Source organism: Streptopelia decaocto, assembly GCF_964273445.1.
Source record: "Streptopelia decaocto genome assembly, chromosome: 1".
Lineage (NCBI taxonomy): Eukaryota > Metazoa > Chordata > Aves > Columbiformes > Columbidae > Streptopelia > Streptopelia decaocto.
In genome coordinates this window covers 39,663,691-39,688,520 of record NC_138663.1, presented here as the reverse complement: position 1 = coordinate 39,688,520, position 24,830 = coordinate 39,663,691, and the positions used below count along the sequence as shown (strand labels likewise).

The window sequence follows — 24,830 nt, the reverse complement described above, 5'->3', positions numbered from 1 at the left end:
CCGGGGCGGGGGCAGCGGCGGGGGCGGTGCGGTGCGTGCGGCGCCGCCCGGCACATATAAGCGCGGCGCTCCGGGGCCCCGGCGTCGGTGCTGCTGCCGGTACCGTCCTTCCCCGCCGGCTCCCTCCGGGCTGTCTGTCCGTCCGTCCCTCCGTCCGTCCCCTCCCGCTTGGTTTTTTCGCTGTTCGCGGGCTCGGGCCCCCCACGCCGCTGCCACCCTGAAGTTTCTGGCGGTGCTGCTGGCGGCGGGCATGCTGGCTTTCCTGGGGGCCATCATCTGCATCATCGCCAGCGTCCACCCGGCCGGCACCGCCGCTCCCGCCGCCGCCCCCGCCGCCGACAATGACTCGGCCGCCGCCGCGCTCCTGCCCGCCGCCGACAAGGGGCTGGGAGCGCTGCACGGCCCCGCCGAGGCTCTGGCCAGCGCCGGGCCGCGTCTGCCGGGGGGGCCGCCGCCGCCGCTCTTCAGCCGCTTCGTCTGCACGCCCCTGAGCGCCGAGTGCCCGGCGACCGGGACCGGCCCCGCCAGCGGCCCCGGCCCCGAGGAGCTGCTGGCGCTGCGGAGCGCGGCGGCTGAGCTGCGCCGCACGGCGCTGGAGCAGAAGGAGCGGATCCGCATGGACCAGGAGACCATCCGGGAGCTCACCGGCAAGCTCAGCCGCTGCGAGGGCGGCCTGCGAACCTCCCCCGCCGCCGCCGCCGTCCCCCCTGCCGCCGGGCTCCGCGCCGCCCCGCGCCCCGGCACCATGGGCCACCCCCCGGCCGAGCCGCCCGCCGTGCGGGAGCTGGAGGAGGCCGTCCGTGCCCTCCAGGACCGCATCGACCGGATAGAGGTGCGAGGGATGCTGCTAGGGTCGGGGGAATGCTCCCGGGGGAAGATGCTCCCAGGGGTCCGGGGGGGAAGGGGATGCTCCTGGGGAGGATGCTCTGCACACACTATTCCCAGGGTTTGCTGCCAACTGCACCCCAAACCAGCTTGTCCCCCTCGTGAGGCTTCAGGAAGGTTGTCCTTGCCCTACTCTTCCACGAGGCCTCTGCCGAGGGGTGAGGGGCTTGCCCTCAGCCCCCCTCTCTTCCCTCCATGCAGCATGATCCCAAGGGGCCAGGGCTGCCCTGCTTTTCCCCTCGCCTGCACCCAAGTAGGGCACCTCGCTTACCCTGTAGCACCCACCAAGGCCTCTGCTTGAGCAAGGGAAGCAGGTTGACGGCTCAGGACCAGATCTTGCTCTTTAGCAGAAAGGTAAATCTTACCTGATCCCGTTGCATTTGTGAATGGGACATGTCACAAAGTAAAGGCTGGTGCCACCTGCCGCAAGCACAACAACCCTTCCCCGCGTGGTTTGTAGGAGCTGTAGAGAAGGGGCCAGACGGAGCCACTTGCTCTGCCCAGCGCAGTGGCATCGGGCTGTTGGCATTTAGGGTGTGCACCCTTGCTCCCCACTCTGTAGCATCTGTGCAGCGTGTGCCCGGTGGGCTGAGCCCTGGCCCGGTCGTGAACCAGCGGCACCAAAGGCTCTGTGGTGATGCTGTGGATGGGACCCATCACAGGGTGCATGTGTGTGTTGATTTATTTGGGCTGATGTGGGCTCAGCAGTTGCACAAACCTTGGCAGAATTTGCAGCATGTAGTGAGGCAATAGTTTGGGGACATGAGAGCTGCTGGAGGGGTGTTGTCTGGTTTGCTCCAGATGTACTGTCTTTTCTGGGGGGTTTATTGTCCCCTGAGGTCTACTGGGGATCAGAGCCACCTGCAAGGAGCCTCCTGTGAGTCTTCAACTTCCTCATCTTCCCATTTGGTTCCCTGTTGCCCTCTCCACTTCTCCCTGGAGTTGAGAGTGAGGTCAGGCAGCACCCCATTAGGTCCCTCTCCCCAGCTTTGCCCTTCTGCTTCCCCTCACTGTAGCCTTGTGGGCACAGCAGCAGCAGGACACAGTTGGAAAATTCAGAGCCACCGTGGTCACAGGCTGAGAAATGAGACCGGGAGAGGGTTATTGTAATGGCTGGAGATATGAAAAGGGACAGAAAGATGGGGGACAGGCAAGTAAACACATGCACGTGTGAAGGGAAAGAGCTGGAGACTGGAGGAAGCAGCTGTGAGCTGCCAGGCTAATGCACACATATGAGTGAAAACAATCACGGAGGCACACGGGGGGGCATGCAACCTGGCTGAGCATGATGCCTACAGCCTGATACAGCCAAAGGGAGAGACGGAGCCACCCTGGAACACCCCTGCAGCCCCAAGTAGATTGCCACAAGTGGGATCACACAACTGGGCTAACAAATGGATGTGCAGACAGCAGATGTGCTCATCCAGAAATAAAACAGGGGAAAAATACCCCCCTGCGTACACACCAGCATGTGCCTGAGGACCCGATGATGCACGGTGAGAAAGTGTCTGACACATCAGTTTGAACTTCAGGGAGCATCAGGGCCTTTAGCTGTTCTCCGGTTACACTCTTCCCCTTCCCTGAGGGGCTGCGTCACCTGTGAGCTGCCCTGGCCCCTCTTCTGGGGTTTCTGGGGATCGCAGGATGTTTGGGGTGCAGGAAGGTGAAGTTCACAAGGGCTGGAGCAGGCTCCCATGTGCACCGTGGGAGCCTGAAGCAATGCTGGGTCGAGGCTCGCACACACACATACTGATGTCACCAAAAATATTCCATTTTGCTCTGCTGGTGACCTCCATGTCCCAAGGGTACTCTGCAGGGGAGATGCAGCACCCCACAGCTCAGCAAGCCCTCCAGGTTCAAGAAATGAGGCAGCGTGTCGCAGGGGGACTGGACTTCAGCTGCCCTGGCCCCAGCCTGCCATAATGTGCCACCTGGGCCAGCCTGGTGACAGCTGAGCCCTGGGGTTACACCTCAGCTGTGAGGCAAAGGCTGCCTGTGCTCTCCTCCCTGGCTTGCCTTTGCCCTCTCCTGTACAAGCAGACACCCCAAAACTTGCCGACAGGCTGCTTGCATCTCTCCATCCCATGCAGCTCCATCATCTGAGAACCTTCCTGGGGTACCCCATGGCATGGGGGGCACCCCCAGCTCTCCTAAAGGGAGATGGCAATCACCCCAGAAGGTGATCTGGATGGGGATGGTCCTGGGGTGATTTGCAGTGCACTGGAGGCTCTGCGAAATCCCACAGGAGGAAATGAAGGAGAGGAAACGCTGTTGAAGTTTGGGGTGACTTAATCCTGGGAGAGGGATGACACAAAATGCTGTGGGTCCCCCCGGGATGGCTGCATCCCAGGGCATCTCCCCACAGACACCGGGTTCGCCGGCAGGGATTACTGCTGGAGGCTCCGGAGCCAGGATTGCGGGAGGGGGGCTGGCAGAAGATCACCGACCTAATCCGGGTGCTCTCGGCCGCAGCTGTAAGGCATAACAAGATTTATCAATGCGCCGAAAAACCTATTGAGTCATTTCATTCTTAATTTTGATGGCAAGGTTTCCGAGGGACAGCACAAAGAAGGTCCCCCCTCTTTGCTCTCCAATGTTTTGGCAGGGATGGGCAAACACTGGCATGGTGTTCACATGGGGACATCTTCCATCACCTGCTCCTAACCCCACCGGAGGCATTGCTCATCCTTTCCTTGTGTGCAGCAGCCTGGCTGGGCTTTTTCCTCCCAGTTTTTAGGGGTACCTGCCTGTTCTCTATGTGTGCTCATATCCATATGCTCAGGCACAGCTTAGCTTGCAGAGCTGGAGGGCCAAAATGCTCCTTTTCCACGCTTGTAATTACTGCTGCAAATGGAAACTCAGCGGTTTTGGAGTGGGGAGGGAATCACACCCTGGGCTGTGCTGGGGTACAGATGCCCTCCTCGCCCCTATCGTCCCTTGGCTGTCTGAGAGGGGCGACAGCCTGATGGGCCCTGAGGGACACCCGGCCCCAGCAGAGCTGAACCTGCCTGTGTGCTCCTGAGCCGCTGTGGCTGGTGACCTGGCTGCTGGTGTGAAACCCTCGAGTACGGGCCTGGGAATGGGAGTGGGGCGGCTGCCTCCCTCCTGCCTCCAGCAAAGCAGGGATGGAGAGCCCCAAATCCTGACAGCCCCGGGCCCCACGCGAAGTTTAGGAAGGACAGGAATGAGCAGCAAGCTCTTCTCTTGCAAGGAGGAGGGAAAGGCCAATGCATTCCTGCTCACCCCCACCCTGGAGTTTAATGACTCCTGAGCTCTTTCCGGAGTCCAAAACGGTCCAAAAAGGTGGCAGGGCCCCAAAAACCCTGGTGCAACAGGTGCACCATCCTGCAGCGGTGAGCATCGCATGTTGGTGACCATGGAGGAACTGCGGGCAGGCTGGGGGGATTCATGGGTCCGGGGAAGGGAATGAGGCTGCTGCGTGCGCACACCCAGCTCAGCATCGTGTTCACTGGGATGTGCTGGGGCATTATCCCCTGGGCATCGTCCTGCGGTCCTGCCCACCCTGTCCCAGCAGCTGAGGTGGGCACTTGGGTGCCAGCAGCTGAGGGGGAGCAGCAGGGCCCAGATTTGCTGGTGCATTAGTAAATGAGGCTCTGATCTCCTTACATAAAGTGCATTTGCTGACCGAGGGCTACAGCCCAAGCAAGTGCATACTGATGTGGCCGCCCCAGCCCTGCAGCCCCCCACTCCTACCTCCTCCCCCCTAGCCCCCCCCAGCCACTGACATTTAACGTGATTAATATTACCTGGCATCTTTCAATCTTTTTCGCCGGCTCCGGTGGCCAAAAAGCGTCGAGCAAGCCTCCCCCGCACCCGCTGCTCACTACCGCGCTGCCTGCACGGCAGCAGATGGGAAGCCGAGTGCCTGCCGAACAGTCGGGAAGAATGCGCTTCCCCCTCCATTCCCCTCCCCAAAGGTCACCGGTAGATAACAGCTGCACAGCTAACATTAATAATTTTGCAAATCATTTGATTTGGGAGAAAGATGCTCAAGCGGCAGCTTGGAGACATGGCATGGAGGATGGTCAGGGGGTCCATGGTCTGGCTCGGGGATGGGGATGGTGGCTGCTGGGATGCTCCTAGGATGATGGGGTGGCCCCCAAACTCTGCTGGATAAGGGTACCAGTTGCATCACTTGCCAAGAGGAACATTGGGTTGGCAATGGTTCATCCAGGCACGTGGTTCTGGCTGTCGGTGCCCCAACTGTCGGGCTGGAGGGGCCAGGGAGAGCTGGACAGAGGGTTGGATGGGGAAAAACTCAGGAAAGGGGAAGGAACTGAGCAAAAGGGGAGAGGTAGCGTATGTGTGCACAGAGGGGTGCATCAGGAGATGCTCTGAAGCCAGAAAAATGAAAAAGCCACAGGGAGAAAAGTTACAGAGGGAAGAAAATAGCAGCAGGGAGAGAAGCAGGAGGAAGAGGGAGGAAAAAAAAAGCACTCAGTCACTACTGAATAATGTAGGGCAGGCTATCAGGGGCTAGCGAGAGTGACAAAAGCTCCCAGCCTTTTCTTTTTTCGTCATTAACAGATGGAGCTGTGCACGAAAGCAGGGACGTAGGCTCCAAACCCGCAGCTCGAGCAATCAAAGCGTGCGGCAGACAGGCGCGCACCAGCCTCCGCCGCAGCCTGAAGGGATGAGAAAAGCTCTCGGAGCCCACGGGATGCAGACAAAGAGGAGAAAGCGACCCCCATCCTGCCTGCACTGCCCCCCACCAGCACAGCCTCCTCTGTGTGGATATGAGCACAGGCAACGCTGGGTGGGAATTATCCCGGCTTGAGGATGGGAATTAACCTTTCCACTCCTCTTTCCTTCCCTTCTGCCATCCCTTCCCTGCGTCTCAGCCACTGTACTGGTGGTTCCCTAAGACCCCCCCCAAAAAAAGGGCTAAAGTCCATTCCCTGTCGGCTAATCCCTCCCTGTTTTATACCAAACACAGGATGCCCTTTGCTGAGTGCTCTTCCCTTCCCAGAGAGGTTTTGCTCTCTCCACGAGAGCATCCCCAGTGCTGCCAGAGCCAGCCGGCAGTGAGAGCTGGCGTTTGGTCAGGGCTGGCAGATGTCCGCTGCACAACCTCTTTTTTCTTGCTGGGTTTTGTTTCTCCCCATTGTTTTTCCTCACAAAACCTGTGGGTTCGTCCCAGCAGACCCCACTGGACGCTTCTGCAGACCCTGGGGTATTACAGCCGTCCTCTTATCTACAGCCTGAGTGTTCCTGCCCAGCGTGGGGACATTTGTGCTCACACCGACACCATCTTCTCACTTCCCCTCTTCCTATTACCTTCTCCCTGCTGTTCCCATCTGCCAAGGTTGCATCCTGCCCGGCCAAACCCAGATTTCCTCCAGCCTTTCCCTCCCCTCTGTTGTTGATGATGGATAGCAAAGATTGGGGGTGACATGACGGGTATCCCCTCCTTGCACCTTTGTATGTGGGATCATCAAGTCCTGTCCATCCTGGAAAAGCGAGATATAGGGAAGAAGAAAAAGCTGGAAGCCACAACTATATACAAACATGGTGACCTCCTCCAGGCCAGCTCCAAGGACAGGGAGAGCCTGTCTAGATCAGTAGGGATGGCATCACCCCATGTCCCACCAGCACCAGCTATGCAAATGTCCAGGGCTAAAGCAGCCATGCAGACCCCTCTTGGTGCTGGAGTGGCTGTGGTGGCTCCTGCCTTGGCCACCATGACTGCTCTGGCACCTTCAGGAAGGTCTGGCAGCACAGAGAAAGTGGTCACCACCTTCCCAAGCCTGTGGCAGAGAGCTTAACGCCCCAAGGACGTAGGGTGGGGAGAGGGCTGCTATTTATGGAGAAACACCGGGAGTGTGGCAAAGGGCCACCTTCTCCCTTCCAGCCTGGTTTTCTTCTAGCTGGAATGGGGTCTCTCAGTGAGGTGGGATCTGGGATCTTTGTAGGGTACAGTAGTGGTTGGGAGCATCTTTGCCAGGCACTGGGTTTTTGATCAGCCAAGGGAAGAGTTTTCATCTGGGTTTTAACCCTTATAGGACAAGATGCGCTCAATATCCCCAAGTAATGCGTCATATCTTGAGGACTGGAGGACCTACCACTGTCCCCGCTTCCCCGTGGCATCCTTATGGCCCAGCAGAACCTGGCTTACACTTACGGAGAGCTACCTGCCCAACCTGGCACGTGTGCACACACCCCGCGTGCCGGCTGAGCTGAGCTAAGAGGATTACAGCCCCATTATGTGATGTTAACGTGCTGGCTGTGGTGAAGCTGCCTCACGTGCAGTGGGAAAGGGGTGCCCCAAGCTCCTTCCTCTGTTGTCCTCTCTTCGTGGGAGCAGAGCCAAGGGATGACCTGAGCACCCGTGGGTCCTGTCCTGGCTCTGTCTCTGAAGCAGCAGGAAGTCATTAAGAGCAGCCAAGCTTTGTTTTGCAGCAATGAACTCAATGGGGACTCTGGGAGGGGAGGTACAAAGTCAGCCGAAGGCTCTTGGAGAAGACCCCGCTGCAGATGTAGGGTTGTGGTCCAGCAGTGGCACGGGCTGAGCATGTCCTTATTTAATCTCGCACAGTGACACTGCGCTGAGTTTTCTCCTTTTTCCCTCCTTCCCTGCCCCCCGCCATGGCTGCTGCCGAGCGCAGCAGGAGCTGCCAGCCCGCACCAACGGCTCGGCGCCCACCGCCCCGGCGCTCGCCCGCGACGCCCTCCACACCAAGATGGAGCAGCTGGAGGAGCAGCTCCTCTCCAAGATCCTGACCCTGCAGAAGGAGCGCCAGGCCGCCAGCACCGACCGCAGCCAGCAGCAGCACAACATCGAGAAGGAGCTGAACTCCCTCCAGAACCGGGTGATGGAGCTGGAGCATGGTGAGTCCTGCCCAACGGGGATGGAGGAGGCACAGGGGTTCCTGGGACAAGCCACCCTCATCTCAACGATGGGTGCTGATCCTCCTCTCTCCTCCCTGTCCTTGACATGCAGGACCGCCAGGCTATAGCCCTCCCGATGCCTTCAAGGTGAACATCCCAGTGCAGAACAACTACATGTATGCCCGCATGAAAAAGAGCCTGCCAGAGCTGTATGCCTTCACCATCTGCATGTGGCTGAAGTCCAAGGCCTTAGGTGGGCTTGGTACCCCCTTCTCCTACTCTGTCCCAAGCCAAGCCAATGAGATTGTGCTGCTGGAGTGGGGCAGCAACCCCCTGGAACTGCTCATCAATGACAAGGTCAGTCGAGCTGGAGCGGGGACGGGAGGGAAAGCTCTTGCCCTCATCTCCCCTACTTCAATGCCCCTGGGAAACAATGCTCCTGGGGGTACCAGGGTGGGGGACCTGAGAGGACAGGGCTCAAGGTGGAGGCAGGAGGATGAGGAGGATGGCTCGCCAAGGTGGGTTTTGAGAGGGAGAAGCAGCACATCCAGATGTCTGTGGAATTTGGGATGCTGCTGTCATAGGGGTGCACCACTTGTCCTGTGAGGCACTGGGAGGACAATGGGGTCTTCTGGCAGTCCCACTAAGTGCCAAGCTCTTGCATTTCTCGCAAAGGTTGCCCAGCTGCCACTGAGCCTGAAGGACAAGGCCTGGCACCACGTCTGCGTGGCATGGACCACCCGGGACGGCAAGTGGTCGGCGTACCAGGATGGTGAGCAGCGGGCTGCCGGTGAGAACCTGGCCTCCTGGCATGCCATCAAGCCCCAGGGTGTCATCATCCTGGGCCAGGAGCAGGTACGTGCTGGCTCACCACCGAGGGCTGACGGTTCACATCGCTCTGGTGTGAAGCCAGATGGGGGGAGCAGCTGCCAAACAGGGTGAGGGCAGGGTATGGCACAGGCAGATTGCATTGGCAGCATCGGCCAGGGGCTCTTCTGCCCACTCATTCAACCTCCGGGGGGTGGCACATGCACTCGTCATCTTCTCTTCCCACTCTCCATCCCTCTGTCCCCAACTTGCTCCCCACCTTCTTCCATCTTCCCCACACATCCATCTCCTCCCCTCCTTGCCACGAAGTATCTTGTTCCGCTTCTGCCCCATCTTCTCCCTCTACCCCTTAACCTGTTTGTCCACTGGATGTGTGTCCCTCCTCTCATCCCCATCCCATTACCTCTCCTGCTCTTTCCCAGGACACGCTGGGTGGCCGCTTCGATGCCACGCAGGCCTTCGTGGGGGAGCTGGCCCAGTTTGGCGTGTGGGACCACATGCTGGCACCGGCGGAGATCCTGGGCTTGGCCAACTGCACCTCCCACCTCCAAGGCAACGTGATCCAGTGGGATGACCAGGCGGTGGAGGTCTTCGGGGGCGCCAGCAAGGCAGGCTTTGTTGCCTGTGAGGAAGGGAGGAAGGAATGAGTGGCCCTTCACCCCCTCCCCAGCGCCAAGGAGCCGGACCAGCCCCGGAGGGGACAGCGGGGAGCCCCTTTCCCCCTTCCCAGACCACCAAGCCTTGCCACTGCACTGGGGCAATGCTCAAGCCCCCTGCGGTGGCGTCCTGGGATGGGGGGGTGGGCTGGCAGCCTCCTTCTTGCCCTCATGCCAGCAGTGCAGCTTGTCCACCCTTCCAGCAGACCTGCTGCAGGGTCTTGTCTTGCTCCGTGTCTGTTTTAGGATGACCTCGCTGTACCTGGAGATATCTCTGATACGGCAAGGGTCGCTGCCTTGTCAGCCCCAATGGGGAATGGGAAGGAGACCTCCATCTGCCCCAAGCATGGTCCGGCCTTGGTGGGATGCCAGTGTGCAGACATCCCCCTAGCACATCCCCTTTCCTTATTTATTTCTAGTGCCCCTCTGTCTGGTTTTGTGAGCTCGTACTCCAAATGAATCCAAAGGCTCAGCTGGGAGCATCTTCCCCTCAGGCCCCATCCCTTTTCCTGCCTCCCTGCTTTTTCAAGCACAGCCCTGGGGGGTCCAAGGGAAGATGATAGAGGGTCGCTGCTGTGGTGTTCCACCCCTGTGCTGCTTCCCTTGCCTCTGCTGCCTGTTTGGGCAGGGCTGCCCGAGGGGAGTCAGACTTTTGAGGCAGAGGGAATCAGAATGGGACCCCCCCAAGCTGGGGGGTCATTTGGACACTGAGGGAATGGGGAAAAGGAGCAAAGCATCTCCCCAGCCCTGGCTGGGGTGGAGGGAGTGCAGCACTGCTATCAAAGGGCATTAAAGCAAGAAAGAGAAAGAGATGGAGGATGGTGGTGGCTGGAGGAGCCCCGGCATCCATCCCCCAGCCTCTTGGGCAATGGATGGGGTTGCTGCCCTCACCTTCACCTGGGTCCCCTGCTTTGGGCTGCTGCCAGCCAGGGACAGGGCTGCTGCCAGCCTTGGGACTGGGGGTGATGATGTGGGCTGGTATTTTCCCTGTGGAGTGCCTGAGTATACGCTGTTTCCACGCCACGTGGTCACCAACGTCTTGATATGTGAGTGTATGTGTGTGTGTGTCTAGCGGGGTGTGAGGGTTATTTCAGGGGTCTCATGGTTGCTAAATGCAATGTCCAGCTTCCAGCACTCCCCGCTACCCCAAATCCCACTTTGTGCTTTCGGCAACGGCTGCCCCCCAGACTGGGGCAGATGAAGTGGGCAGAGAGGACAGCCCTGCCACCAGCACCCCCCCAGCAGGATCCCCACCAGCAGTGCCGCAGCTCAGCCCACTGGGGGGACACAGTGGGGACGGCTATAGCCCTTGTGCCAAGTGGGAAACACTGTGACCTTTGTGGACCCTGCTGAGCTGCCCCCTCTTCCTCGCTTGCTTGCGCGCTTTCTCCAGTGCACGTTCGTGAAAGGGGCCCCTGATGTGCGCCTGTGTTGGGACGTTTCTTTTGTAAAGCTGATTGTGGACAATAAACGTGACGTTTTCTGTTCAAGCCTCCCATGGAGCATGAGGTTGCTGCAGGGACAGAGGGGACCAGCTGGCCCAAGCTGAGGTGTCCTTTGCCAGGATGCTCAGGGTGGCATCCCTGGAGTGAGACAGCTGGCCCACAGCTGCGTATCTGGCATTACAGAAATATCATCATGAGTACCTGAGTATTGTTGCCTTCTGGGGGATGGGTGTCACAGTTTGGGCACCCCTCATCTACCCTGTCATGGAGCAGCATGGGGTACAGGCTGCTGTTGAGGGCTGGGGGGGAAGCACCACGCTGTGAACGAGGAACTCCCATCCCCATGACAAGGAAGCAGAAAACAGTGGGAAATCATGGCCCCCAGGTCAGACTGTGATGGTGAGGAGCTCACATTGGGTATAAGTCTAATTAAGTACTAGTAATGAGTTCCTGACCTAGCTAGGCTCCAGCTGGTTTGCCCTCGGCACAGTTCTTTGAGCCGTCTATTCTAGAGCTACCTGTGGCCAGCTCTGCACAATGCTTTTGCCCCTCGGTGGGTCCTGTCCCTCCTAAGAAAAGCACAACTTCACCAATATTTGGGGAAAACAGCATAAAGCCAGAGGACTCAGTTTTTCCCAGGGCTCTGACATCGCTGGCGTGCTGGTGGGGTCTCCTCACTGAGCCAGAACTGTTCCCACTTCTTCTAAAGGGTATTTCATGCCATAAAGCAAAGTCTGGGGCTCTGACCTTCAGCACATCTCATCAAAGCTGGTAGGGTTTTTTTGAAGAAAAAAATAACGACTCCAAGTACGTACTTCAGCTGGAGTGTAAGCTCAAGGGCTTTGCTAAGCTGGAGGCTTACCCTCATGTCGCTAACAGGAGGGGGTTCAACAGGTGACCTCTGCTCCTGTGCCCAAGTGACAGCAGCATAATTAGTAAGGATGGCACTTTTTAGAGGAGGAAATGTCCAAAACAATTGCCACAAACTTAGGAGGAGGTGAAATAGTGGGGGGACCGGTCTGGAAAACTCTCTTCTTAAGACTGCAGGAGCCCTGCAAGGGGGCTTTTAGGGCTGCCAGCCATGGCAGAAGACCTGCAGGAGGATGTACAAAGGTGGAAACAGCCTGGCTGCTGGCGTGGGCTTCTGGCATCAAAGCTGTTTCTCTGGAGCCTGGAAACCCAGCCCATGCCAAAATCTGTGTGAACCCCCATCAGAAAAGCAGAAACAAAGGGGACATCAGGAGATGCTCAGGCAGGGACTTCGGCGCTGCCCTCAGCCTCCCTGCCAGACAATGCTGGTGCGATCCCAACCCCAGCCATGTCCCTGGGACATGTGGATCTGTCACTGCTGGGACAGGAGAAATGGAGGAGCCTGGTGGCACGACTTCTGCAGGGTGACCTCTTCTCCCAGAGGGCTGGGCAGACCAGGGGGGACGCAGGAAAACTTGATGTAATTTATCCAGACATTTTAAAAGCTTACAGGAAAAGCCTCTGTATAAGGCTCTTCAGGAACCAAAGGCATTACAGAGAGATTAGAAACTGGTTGGGAGACAGAAAATCAAGAGTAGGAATAAATATTTGATTTCCATCCTGCCCTGGCTCTCTGCAGGAAGCAGAAGCTGCTTCTCACCCATCTAGGGAGGAGGAGAGCAAAAAGGGACCATTTATTTTTGGTAAGCTGAGCCTCACAAGAGCTGCAAACCTAGGATGGAGCTTAAAAGGTGGAGGAGAGAACAAATCAATGACGTTGCTGGCTGGAAGGAGTAATTACAATGACTTACACATATTGCTTGTTTCTAAATTAACCAGCAGCACTCAGGAGAAGCCTTGCATCTCTCTAAGGGGAGCCGGCTGGAAAACAACACGTCGCACACAGAAGAGACGAGGAACAACAAAGTCACCCTGAGGGGAGGTTAAAGAAGGAAAATTTTAACAACAGCATGGAGAAGGTTTTGGGGGAGACAGGCAGATGCGATGGATACCGCCTGTATGCTCTCCTCTGTCTTCCCACCAAGGGGCTGTTAACATGCTTCAAGGGGAGGAGAGGGACGGCCATTGCCCTTCCTAATCTGCGGGTCTCGCTGCTGCGGGGCTTTCCGTCAGCCAAGGGCTCAGCCAGACTCAAACACCACCCCCCTTGAAGGGAGCTGTCCTGCAGGGAAGCCAATGAGGTCAAACATGGCAACAGGAAACCTCCAGGCCTGATGGCTATTAATTATCAGGTTTGAAAAGAAAACCACTAGGATTCCTGAACCCCTCCAGCCCCTGCCCGATTTTCTGGAGGGCACCACCAGGCTCTGCCTCCCCGGGACACATGCAGCCCTGGGACCTCCATTTAGGGTGGGCTGCGGGGAGCTCCTGTGCTTTAGGGAACTCCATGCTCGCAGCTCATGGCTCCCTGTGGTGTGTCAGCGTCCCGGTCCCCTCAAACCAGGTCAAGCCAGCCCATACCTCATCCCCAGGAGGTGACACTTCCAACGCCCCCTTTCCTCGCGTTGCCCTAGCAATGGGGGGCTGCACTAATTGCCTTCCTGTGCCTCTCCATCCTGCCAGGAGCCTCCTCCGCTCCCTCCCCATGAAGGTTCATTAAGACTCGTGCAGCACTCACATGGGGAACGGCCTGGGCTTCCAGAGGATCTGGCACAGGAACATCCTCATGCGACTACCGGTGCTGCAGCAGTGGCTCTTCCTATAGGTAGTAGGTATGGGATCACGCACAGGGCACTGCCTTGTCCAGCAGCCCAGGGGATCCAGCTGTCCCAAAGCAGGTTGCTCTCTCGTGTAAGAGTTGGGGTTGTTCAGCCTGGAGAAGAAAAGGCTCCAGGGAGACCTTATTGTGGCCTTTCAGCACTTAAAAGGGGCTTGTAAGAAACATGGGGACAGACGTTTTAGCATGGCCTGTTATGATAAGACAAGGGGTCATGGTTTTAAACTAGAAGAGGGGACATTCAGGCTGGATGTGAGGAAGAAATTTTTTCCAATGGAGGTGGTGAAACACTGTCCCAGGTTGCCCAGAAAGGTGGTAGATACCCCATCCCTGGAGACATTCAAGGCCAGGCTGGACGGGGCTCTGAGCAACCTGATCTAGTTGAAGATGTCCCTGCTAATTGTAGGGGGCTTGATCTAGATGAGCTTTGAAGGTCCCTTCCAACCCAAACTATTCTATGATTCTCCTCCATAGCAGACCAGGCTGCTTTTGGCTGCCAACCGCTCCCGCACACCAGCATCCCCATCGCTGCCTTCCCTCAGCTCAACACAACATGGTGGGACTCTGATCCCAGTGAAATGTGGCTTTAGCATCCACACAGGGCCTCCTGAGTGCTCCTCCTGCCTCCAGAGAGCTGTGACCATCTTACCCATCCCAGGGCAGCTGCAGGGCAGAGCTCGGTGTGCTCCACTTCCCCAGGCCCTCTGGTGCTATCCCGCCTGTGGCCGACAGGTAGGACAGCAATCTTTAGCCCCCTGCTTTATTGCAGAGAGGATACGGGGCACGGCAAGGTCTGTGCCCATGAGATGATGGGGAGGTCCCAAAACCTGGCCAGAAGTGGCCAAGGAAAGAGTCTGTGGGTGCCCTCAGCCTGATGAAGAGTCAGCCTGCCATCCAGTCTCCTACCATCAATGATGGAGACAGCTAAAAGAAAACATGAGGCAGTATATATGTTCTAGATACATGTATTTTGCAGTCAGCAGTTGCATTTCTGTTTCTCAGCTAAGGAGTACAACACAATCTAATGTCAGGCAGCAAACAGCACTTCTTTGTTTTAATGCATTTCACTGTGGCTGCTGAGAGCAAAGGGCTGAAGAGTTTCCATCTGTGATTAGTGGCAAGTAAGAAAGGACCAGCCAGAGCAGAGCAACCATTGCAGTTCCTTAAAGATCCAGAGGGGCCAATCAAACCCTTGCTCTGGACTCACCTTCACCTACAGAAACTAAAGATCAGGTGATGTGAAGCCAGCTGTGTATCTGCTTTTTACACTAGCAGCTAAAGGGACAGGTATGTGCTGGCTGTGTTGGCCCAACAAGGCTCCGACTGGCTTGTGGCACTGTAGAGAGGGCACCCATGGAAACCCTGCACTTGAGGGTCCACAAACAAACCGCCTACATTTTCCTAAACTGAAGCCATTGCAGATAGGGACATGCCAGCGGGATGCTCTCCTTCCTCAGGTGGTATCTCTACCTTGCATCCATGCTGTATCACTCACCACAGTCAAAACCAGTGTCCACATCTTTGGGTCCTCTGCAGTTTTGGGTTTGGCCATTTTTCCTTAGCTTTTCACCTGGGAACCGCTGATGAATAGTCCTTACAACCAGCACTTCCCAAGGGAAACACTCCATGGGGACACATTAATGAAAAAAAAAAAAAAGCACATTTAATTGAACCCTGAATCATACATGCATGTGTGCTTCCCCTCCACACACACGGCCAGAGCCATACACACACAAACACAGCAGCTCATGCTGACTTGCTGCTTAGTAGCAAAAGTGGGTGAACTACATAGGGATTAAAGCATTAAAAAAAATACGGCAAGAATACGGTGCTTGAAAGCACTGTGTCCCCAGAGAGATTAGAGTAGCTGCCTGGAGATAAAGTAATGATGATGGAAAGATCTTCCTCGTAGAGATTCTATTCCTAATTATCTCCTCTAAAAAAAAAAAAAAAAAAATCTCCCAGCTTTTATCTGTCTCTTGACAATTTTAGTGCTGTGCCTGCCTCATTACAAGAGGCCAACGCTCACTGAAAGGAGGAAGGAGAAGGAATCGTTGCAGGAGGCAGGAGCGGCTGGAGAACAAGGGGGACAGGAGGCAGCCCTTAATTTCTGTCACCACCGGCAGCAAAGGCAGAGAAAAACAAATGATGTGTGTCGTCTTTCCAAGCCCAGAAGCAGCTCTGCTGCCTCCATCACTGCTTTGTCAGGCAAATGACAACCGGGAGGTCTGATTCACTGTTATATTGGTGGAAGAGACAACAAAATGTCCTCCCTATGGTTATAGGGCAGAGCTGGGGGCTTGGAGATTATGGTGAGGGAAGAGGACTTCTCCATGAGCTGGCAGGGGCAGGAGAGTGCCCAGCTTGTTCCTCCCCCACTCTTTTCCTCCTCAGACAGCTAGAAAGCAATTACTCTTTTAGCAGACCGCCAGCAATGAGGACATTTCAAACAGACACCAGCCAGAAGGCCGCATGGAAGATCTGGCCCACCAACCACTCTACAAGACAAGGACGGGTCTTGATGGAAACCCACGCACCACACCTAGCAGACAGGGCTTTGCACAGGATATGTCTTTGCCCTCGGTATTATCCTGGAGTTTGCTGCTTCTCCACCTGTATGGGTTTCAGACAAACACAATTCTAGACCCCTAGGAAACCATTTAAGCCCTGTTTTAGAGGCAATCAGTGTTTGGCTAGTGCGATGTAGAGGCAACACAGGTTTCCCAGAGAGCTGAGAGACAAGGAAAACCCCAAAGCAGCCATTAAAAACATAAAGGCCGTGGAAGGCAGCAGAGGGGTGGCGAGTTCAGTGGAGATAGGGGTTAGTGTTACAGGAGCTGTTTGCAAACTCATGACCCACCCTCACAGCATCATTTTCTCCATTTGCATCAACACGCAAACGTGAGCCCGTCCCATAGAATGAAAACACGCAAACCTCCTTAATTTCCCCAAACCGCTCCAATATTTATCTTTGCTGTTTAAATCTAAAGGTAGAACTAGGCCCCAAAAGGGTTTTAAGTCATAAAAATATCCTGTCTCCTGATACAAGGGGGTTCATGGGTGCGGCTCAGAGCCCGTCGCTGTGGCCAAACCCCCCCTGAACCCTGCGGAAGGCGGGAAGTCCGGGGCCCCGTGGAAGCCCCTTTTCAGGGGCCTTTCCCCAGGCCACGGCGGGGTGTTTAGCGACTGCAGCTCCGCGGTACCGGCGGCCGCTCCCCCGCCTCCGTCACGGACACCGGCCCAGGACAGGTGGCGCCGCAGAACCGGCGGCCCGCAGACACCTCACCGCCGCCGTCCCAAGCCCCCGCGAGGTAGCCGGCAATACGGGCCACCAATCAGGTGCGCCGGGCAGTGCGCTCACAGCCAATGGACGGCGGGGTAGGCGGGACTTCCTGCGTCCGTTGCTACGACAAGCACGGCTTTTCCTTAGCAACCGGCGCTGGGGTGGTGGTGCGGGCCGCGGCGGCGGCGGCGGAGGTGAGGCTGTGACCGAAGCTCCCTCGTTCCCCTCCCCTTGCTGTTTCTGGGGCCACTTGCCGAGCCCTTCCTTCTCACTCCGCGGGGTTGAGAGCGGCGGGCTGGTGTGAGGGGACTGCTTCGGGTGTGCGGCCTGCCCGGGCCGTGTTCCGCTCCCCCTTGGCCGTGCCGCAGAGGGGGTTCCCCCGTGCCCTGCCCCCTGCCGCCGCTGTGCCCGGTGGCTCCGATCCCGGCTGCGCCACCCCCCACCTCCGGGGCTGTGGGCGTCTTTCTGGACTCACGGCTGGCGGGCAGCCCCCGGACCGCCTCCCTGCCATGTCTTCTGACCGCCGCGGCCGCCGCTCGGCGGCTCCTTCCCGGGAAAGGCGCCGCCGGTCCGTGGGGCAGCCCCCGGCGACCTGCTCGGTCTGTAGCCCCGGGCACGTCTCAGGGAGAAGCTGGTATTGAAGCAGCTCCCGGGGTTTGCTCCGCTGCGGGAGGCGGGTGCCAGCCGGGTGGCCTTATTGTCCTGTGGAGGTTGTGGTGGGGACATCTACAGGTTCCATGTTCCCTTGTGAGAGCCGGTAGTCTGTCAGAGTTGATGCTTTAGCCAGCAACTCTACATGCTTGGCATAAATGCTTCATCTGGGTGGTGTTGCTTGACACTGTGTTTGTTTTGTTTTCCCTTTAATATGGGGTCATCCTTACCTCCTCTGGGTAGGAGAGAAAGGTGCTTAGTTCTGAGTGAGAGTACCAGAGGGAAGGGCAGAGTGATATGCAGAGGCCAGTCAGACAGTGCAGTGCCTCTGCATTGCTCAAGAAGAGGCTGGTTGGTAATTAGGCCCAGGGCCATGGTCCAATGTTTTCCCATATGGTCCTCCCCAGCTGACAAATGCTTGGGGATGTGAGGAGCAAGTGCACAAACCAGACCAAGATGTTCCTGCTAAACATTTCCGTCCTGACATGTACACTGATCATATTCTTAAATACTCTTACCCTTTGCTTGTTGAGCACAGTTTGAAACCCTCGCAGATAATAGCATCCTGGGAGAATACTTTTGGAATCAATCAATAGACATAATGGTCGATGTATTGTTCCCTCATCCCTTGTCGGAAGCTGTACCCTGATGCGGCTCTTACCTCAAGCTCGATTGGTGCTTCTGGGAAGTGCTGTGATCTTGAAGCCTCATTTATGGAAAATTATAGGGGTTTTAAATTTGTTTGCTTTAATGATAACTCTCTAAGTGTGTGGCGTGCGAAGATGGTACTGAAAAGCAGTAAGTAACTGAGATGGGACAATATTCTCGTAACAATTTTATTTGCCTTCCATTTTAATTCAAGGCTTGCTTTCTCTTTCCTGTGTTTTTGTTCAAGCAGTGTCCTCTGAGCTAAGAAGTATCCCCTCCTGCTGAAGCTGCTCTGCCCGTGCCCTCAGAGCCGTGTTCCTCTCGGCTGTCAGTGCCACAGCACCTTGCTGAGCTCCAGGCAGCCCCTCCACCCCTTCCCGGGGTCCCTGTGGAAGGACCATGGCAGACACCGGGGAGGGGAAAAAGGAGGAGTCTGATTATAAAAGACTTCACAGCTTTCCACTGATTAGGGTAAGAAGAGAGATGCCTTATGTGTTTACCACTGTTATAGATATGAAATTCTACCTGAGCCACAAAGATTATTAAGGGAGTGGAGCATCTGCCTTACGAGGAAAGGCTGAGGGAGCTGGGTCTCTTTAGCTTGGAGGAGACTGAGGGGGTGATCTCATTAATGTTTATAAACATGCAAAAGGTGAGTGTCAGGAGGATGGAGCCAGGCTCTTCTCAGTGACAACCAATGGTAGGACAAGGGGTAATGGGTACAAACCAGAACACAAGAGGTTCCACTTAAATATGAGAAGAAACTTCTTCACAGTAAGGATGACAGAACACTGGAACAGGCTGCCCCGGGGAGCTGTGGAGTCTCCTTCTCTGGAGACATTCAAAACCCACCTGAATGGGTTCCTGTGCTCCAGCAGGGGAATTGAACTGGATGATCTTTCAAGGTCCCTTCCAATCCCTAACATTCTGTGATTCTTACCAACCTTCCAAACTAGAATTTCTCCCCTGACAAGTTGCTGTGAGAATCTGGGTACTGATGGTCCTATGGAGGGATCCCAGTCATCACCACTACTTTCTACCTGTCCTCGACCTCTGCCAGGGAAATTTATTAGCACTGTTTTTCCACCCATCAGCCAGGGGAAGCCTGGGGCAAAGTGATCCATCTAATAGATTGAACATGCTGCATTTGGAGCCTTGTCCTGTGTTCTGGATACAGCTTTTTTTCCTAGAGGAGCTGGAGTAAAAGATCCTGCTAACCAGCCAGGTAACAGAAGAGGAAGAAAAGGCTATGTAATTTAGAGTTCTTTACTATGCTTATAGCAATAGTTAAGTACTGTGGTTAGAGCAGTATTAACATGTTTTCCCTTCATCTTATAACAGAAAAACTGAAAAAAGTATTTATCTACTCCTCTAAGCTGGGCTTACTTAGTGCTAGTGTTAATGCTAGGTAGAGAAAAATTCTACATTATCTGAGACAAAGGAATGAAGGGGTCAGTTGTAGTGCAATAAGCCATTTTTATGTTTACTCTTCTCTGAAACAGTGGAAATACTCAGTGTACGGACAAGCCTGTGCAGCTGGTGATGCCCCCATCTTGAAGCAAGCATTAAAAGTCACAGGGACCAGCTGCCTTTTTCCCATGCCCAGCAGTCTAGACCCCTGCTATAGCCTGGGCAAAGTAAGGGCTATTTGCTATTGTCTTGTGTCTAGCTTTTATTTTTCTGCTTAGTTCCTCTTGTTTGTTTGCTCTTTCCAGCACACAGACATGCCGGAGGAGATGCGTGTAGAGGCCATGGAGCTGTGTGTCACAGCATGTGAGAAATACGCCACCAACAATGAGGTACTAGCTAAATCCCAAAATGGCCAGCCTTCAGCTGCTGCAGCTCAGGGAACCTGCAGGAGCAGGGCTAAAGGTGCGGGGCAGAGTGGAGTCAGACACTGATGTCCTGTTACTCTCTCTCTGCACTGAGCAAGGGTAGAAGAAAGCAAAGAGCTTGGCTAGAACTCAGATTCAGTTCCCTTTGTCAGCAAGACCCATAACAGCACTTTGCTTTCCTGCAAGCTGTAGAGATTAGTAGCAATGACACTTCCCAAACCTTACCTTCTTCCTGATCCTGATTTACCTGTGACATGCTTCCACTTGGTTCCTGAAGTGCCCTGTGTCCTGAGGGCAGGTTCAGAACTGTGTGGAGATGGGCCCTTCTCGACTGTTACTCAGCATTGAGCAAGGCCATCCCCACTGGAGCGGGGAAGAGACTCTTGTTTTGAGGATGAGTACCTCAAAGTCTTTGAACCTTTAGGTACAGTCTGTTAAGTCTTCCCTTTCGGCTTTCAGCCTCCTGAATGAAATTACTGAGACTATATAAATGGGGTGTGATGCCGAATTTACAGTTTTCAGAAAGGTTGCCCTTAACTTTGAGAAGCAACGATAAAGGAAAACACACCTCGCTCTATGGGCAAGGCACAGACTGCTTGTTGCCAGATCAATTTTGTGTTGGAGCAAGGTAAAGCTATGAAACCAGAGATTCCTTCTGTCCCATCCTGCCTGAGACACCTCATGTCATTGCAAGATCTTCCTCTCTCCTTTTTTAGATCAAGCAGGGTGTGATCTAGGAGAAGCGAGCCTTTAAAAAGTCAGCCTAGTTTCAGTGTTTTGGTAATTAGCTGGAGGAAAAAAATGGACTCCTGTAAAAATAGCTGCAGCTTAGTGACCTGAATCTCCTCTCACACTTGCTGCACCCAGCATAACTCCATCAGCAGCTGAACCAGAACTCTCGCTTCAGACTGTGTGAACAAGAGAAGTGATTGTGAGATGCAGTTCTTTAATTTCTTCTGGCTGCTGTGTCAGGGGCTGCTGGGAATACAGAGATCTGTTTTACCCTTGAGCATAGCTCTGGAGAGGTCCTGGTTCCTGTGGTGCAGCTGCTGTACCTGTTGAGTAGTCTAATAAAAGGAGAAGATGATTAGGGGGCTGTTTGTATAAAAATTCACTGCTTGCTCTGTCTCACCCTACACTCTCCTTCTTAACATTCTCCAGAGTGCTGCCAAGATGATCAAAGAGATGATGGACAAGAAATTTGGGTCCTCCTGGCATGTGGTGATCGGGGAAGCTTTTGGCTTTGAGATCACTCATGAGGTGAAGAATCTACTGTACATGTTCTTTGGTGGCAGCTTGGCTGTATGTGTCTGGAAGTGCTCCTGACATCTGGCTGGGTCTCAGATTTGTTTCATATAAGAGATTTCTTCCTTCTCTTGACAGATTTTGTACAATCTGGAGGTGGGGCTTTATTTTTAATAGTTAAACGTCAAGATTGGTTTTTTTCATACTGACTAACAGTTCCGTGGGATACACATAGTTGGTGTGTGCGTGCGTATAAACTTGCTAAGCTCTCCTGTCCTTGCTTGTGGGATTTCTCATCTGTCTGTGGCTCTTTCCTTGGTGTTTGAGCCAAAGCAGGAAGGAGATGGGGAACAGGTAGTCTCATGACATGCTGCAGAGCTGTACAGCAGCACTAGGAGGGGGAAATGAATAAGAAAAGGTGCTGTCTAGCCCTGTATTTTTTTTTCCTCCCACTTGCCCAACATTGTGTCCTCTCTTCTTTGCCTTCCCCACTATCATGTGGTGTGGGCTCTGACCAGCACCTGTCTCTCCTCTCTCTGAATGCTGAGAATACCTTCTTCCCTGCTTCCCAGATATCCGTACAGAACTGGCAGTGCCAAGGGTCTCCCTTTGGGCTGCCGCTGGAGGTGTCAGCCACAGGGAAGCAGACTCTGCTTGCTCTTCCCTGCTTCTTTTTGAGGGTACAACAGCTGAGCTGCCTGGGTGTAGGAGGTTGCTATGCAAACTGCCCCCTCCTTTCTCACCCACCGCACACTGACACAGCATGAAAACATGGGCGGCTGACGATGCCTGGGGAGTGGGTGAGAACTCTTCATAAGGCTCGAATGCCTCCCTGTCAGTTCCTGGGGGTGTTGCAAGTGCTGTGTACTTTCAGCATCTTGTTTGGAGGCTGGTAGAGGAAGGAGGCTCCATGTGAGATATCACTTGGTCATCAGAAACCTAACGTCTGTTTGGACTTGCATTCTTTTAGCTTGCTTCGTTTTTTTAAAGCTGTCAGTGTTGGAGGATGGAGTGAACATAATTGTATGTTACGTATATGGCTTATTTATATAAATCTGGGGAGCTGTGTTTTTACAATAAAACTTTAGTAAAATGTCCTTTTCTGTGTGTGTTCTAAAATGAAAATCCCAAAGTGGAAGACAAGAAAGAATAGTAGTTCAGGAAATGTGGAAGTAAGCAAGCAGTGGTGTAGCTCAGGTGGAGGACAGTGAGAGGTGTCCATCACATGTGCTTCCTGGGTGATTTGGGTACCAGAGACACATTCTCATTCTCACCGTTCGGTTCCTTTCACCAGCACAAGCCACGATGCTGAGGAAGGTTGCCAGACCTGTGGTGCTGCTGGCCGAAGTCCACACAGGTGTCAGCAGTGACAGCAAAACTAATGTGTCCTCTGCCCAGGCAGTGCACCTCTGCTCTGACCTTCAGGGTCTTGCATTTGGGTCTTCCATGATTTCTCAGACTTTCCATGGAGAACATCACCAGCAGTACCACTGGCACCTTGTGATTTATGAGAGTTCACCGTCCAGTCCATAGTTCAGTTCCAAAGGACCTTTCTGCATTAGTGGCTGTGGTGGATCAAACTGGCGGAGGGTTTTATGGTTCCTTTTGTTCCTTCTCTGAACCTCAGTGTGATGGTAGAGATGTCCTTCCTCCATTTCAACATGTCAGGAGCTCTTATATAATCCAGGAATTGGAATAATATGAAGACAACTAAAATTGTTTCAAATTTGGACCATCTGTTCTGGCTGGGCCTCACATCCTTTCACACAATTCCTTACTGATCAGGTGGAAGGGAACTGCGAGGCAGGGGGGACATGTAACTACCCTGTCTCCCCAAAAATAAGACCTACCCTGAAAATAAGCCCTAGCAAGATTTTTCAGGATTTTTGAGGATGCTCAAAATATAAGCCCTACTCCCCAAATAAGCCCTAGTTACAGTTCATTTAAAAAGTCAATTTAAATAGTGTCCAGGCAGATATACACGTAGAAAAGTAAAATTAGAATGCAGTGTGACAGATGTGACAATGTGATGACATGACTATTTTTTTAATAAATGTTGATTTTTTTTGTTCTAGAATAAATGTAGATTGTTGTTCATGTAAAAATGACACATCCTCTGAAAATAAGCCCTAATGCATCTTTTGGAGCAAAAATTAATGTAAGACCCTATCTTATTTTCAGGGAAACAGGGTAGTATCAGAAGGTAGCTGGTGCCGTGATACCTGCTCTGTGTGGTGGACCACAGTGGCAGGATCACTGTGCAGCGTAGAAGAGTCCAAATCCTTTGAGCTGTCTCTTGGTGTGGTTACTCACTCCAGCTGGCTCCCTTTACATGTTGACTGGCACTTTCTGCAGCTGGCAGGTGGAAAAGCTGATTTGTTGTTCCACAACTTCCTATCTCCTCTAGGTTTTACCCCTGTAGATCCGGAGGGAAAGGTAAAGCAAGCATCTTTGAAGTAGTGGCCTTACACCGGAGCATGACGATACTGTCAGCCATACCACAGTTGCTTTAATTATGCCTCTTTCACACTAATGAATAATTAACTGCTGTGTGCATACGCACAGACATGCTGGTCATAGCCATCTCTGCAGGGTCGTGCTGACCTGCAGGTGGTCATAGGGACCTGCTTACCTCAGCACACAATCTTTTGGCCTTGCTGCCAGTCTGTTATCTCTTTGGCCACCAGCTGACCAAAGCTAATGTCTCCATGACCTGTATTGGCAATAGGTGAACGTTTACCGCTCCTCAGCCTTCTCAAATCACGAGTGTGCAAACAGATTGAGGTGAGCTAGGTGTGAATTTGCAGCAAGTCAGCTCCCACGCTGTAACTCCCCCAAGGTAAGTGCAAGGTGGCTTATGGGCTATTTTTGTTTCCAAGGGTAACAGCTTTCCCACAAGAAGTTACCACGAAGAAGCTAACCTGTCTTAACTGGTTTGTGTGCCTGTCATCAGTGCTGTATGTGAAAACACAAACCTCAGCTTCCCAAAATTCGGCTGTGAGTGTCAAGGCCCCTGCTCTGAGGCAAGTGTTCAGTAAGACAGATCAATTTTCCTGCCCGCTGCAAGTTGAGCCATGCTGCGGTGGCCTATATGTGTTAGAAGGAAGATTTTCACTCTCTTTTTGCTGTGGAACTGGCATGTTTTTGCACATGTGTGTAATTTTCAGGTGAGCACAATTAATGGATCAGAGATCATAAAATAGTTTGGGTTGGAAGGGACCTTCAAAGCTCATCTAGTCCAACCCCCTGCAATGAGCAGGGACATCTTCAAATAGATCAGCTTGCTCAGAGCCCCATCCAGCCTGGCCTTGAATGTTTCCAGGGATGGGGCATCTACCACCTTTCTGGGTAACCTGGGACAGTGTTTCACCACCCTCATTGTAAAAAATTTCTTCCTCATGTCCAGCCTGAATCTCCCCTCTTCTAGTTTAAAATCATGACCCCTTGTCTTAACGTAACAGGCCCTGCTAAAAAGTCTGTCCTCCTCTTTCTTACAGGCCCCTTTTAAGTACTGAAAAGCCACAATGAGGTCTCCCTGGAGCCTTCTCCAGGACGAACAACCCCAGCTCTCTCAGCCTGTCCTCATAGCAGAGCTGTTCCAGCCCTCTGATCATTTTTGTGGCCTCCTCTGGCCCTTCTCCAACAGGTCCATGCCTTTCCTGTACTGGGGACCCCAGAGCTGGACACAAGATTCCAGGTGGGGTCTCACCAGAGTGAAATAGAGGGGCAGAATCACCTCCCTTGCCCCGCTGGCTGCGCTCCTTTTGATGCAGCCCAAGATGGTATGGACCCTTGTCC

The 24,830-nt window shown here is 54.1% G+C and overlaps 2 protein-coding genes across 2 annotated transcripts; both read left to right on the top strand.

Moving 5' to 3' along the window:
• Positions 1-250: 250 nt before the first annotated feature.
• Positions 251-10,684, top strand: NPTXR (neuronal pentraxin receptor; the record flags this gene model as incomplete). Its single annotated transcript, XM_082072406.1, has 5 exons — positions 251-832; positions 7,512-7,734; positions 7,847-8,091; positions 8,410-8,589; positions 8,985-10,684. 5 exons carry the CDS (start codon positions 251-253, stop codon positions 9,207-9,209), a joined length of 1,455 nt encoding a protein of 484 aa, XP_081928532.1. The 3' UTR covers positions 9,210-10,684.
• Positions 10,685-16,812: 6,128 nt separating this feature from the next.
• DNAL4 (dynein axonemal light chain 4) lies at positions 16,813-22,129 on the top strand. Its single transcript, XM_082052178.1, has 4 exons — positions 16,813-16,847; positions 18,203-18,423; positions 19,668-19,751; positions 20,949-22,129. Exons 2-4 carry the CDS (start codon positions 18,352-18,354, stop codon positions 21,111-21,113), a joined length of 321 nt encoding a protein of 106 aa, XP_081908304.1. The 5' UTR covers positions 16,813-16,847; positions 18,203-18,351; the 3' UTR covers positions 21,114-22,129.
• The last annotated feature ends 2,701 nt before the right edge of the window (positions 22,130-24,830 follow it).

Coding starts and splice junctions, on each gene's coding strand:
- DNAL4 (XM_082052178.1), top strand. CDS start 18,352: ATGGCAGACACCGGGGAGGGGAAAAAGGAGGAGTCTGATTATAAAAGA. Junction 18,424..19,667: donor ACAGCTTTCCACTGATTAGG/GTAAGAAGAGAG, acceptor TGCTCTTTCCAG/CACACAGACATGCCGGAGGA. Junction 19,752..20,948: donor AATACGCCACCAACAATGAG/GTACTAGCTAAA, acceptor AACATTCTCCAG/AGTGCTGCCAAGATGATCAA.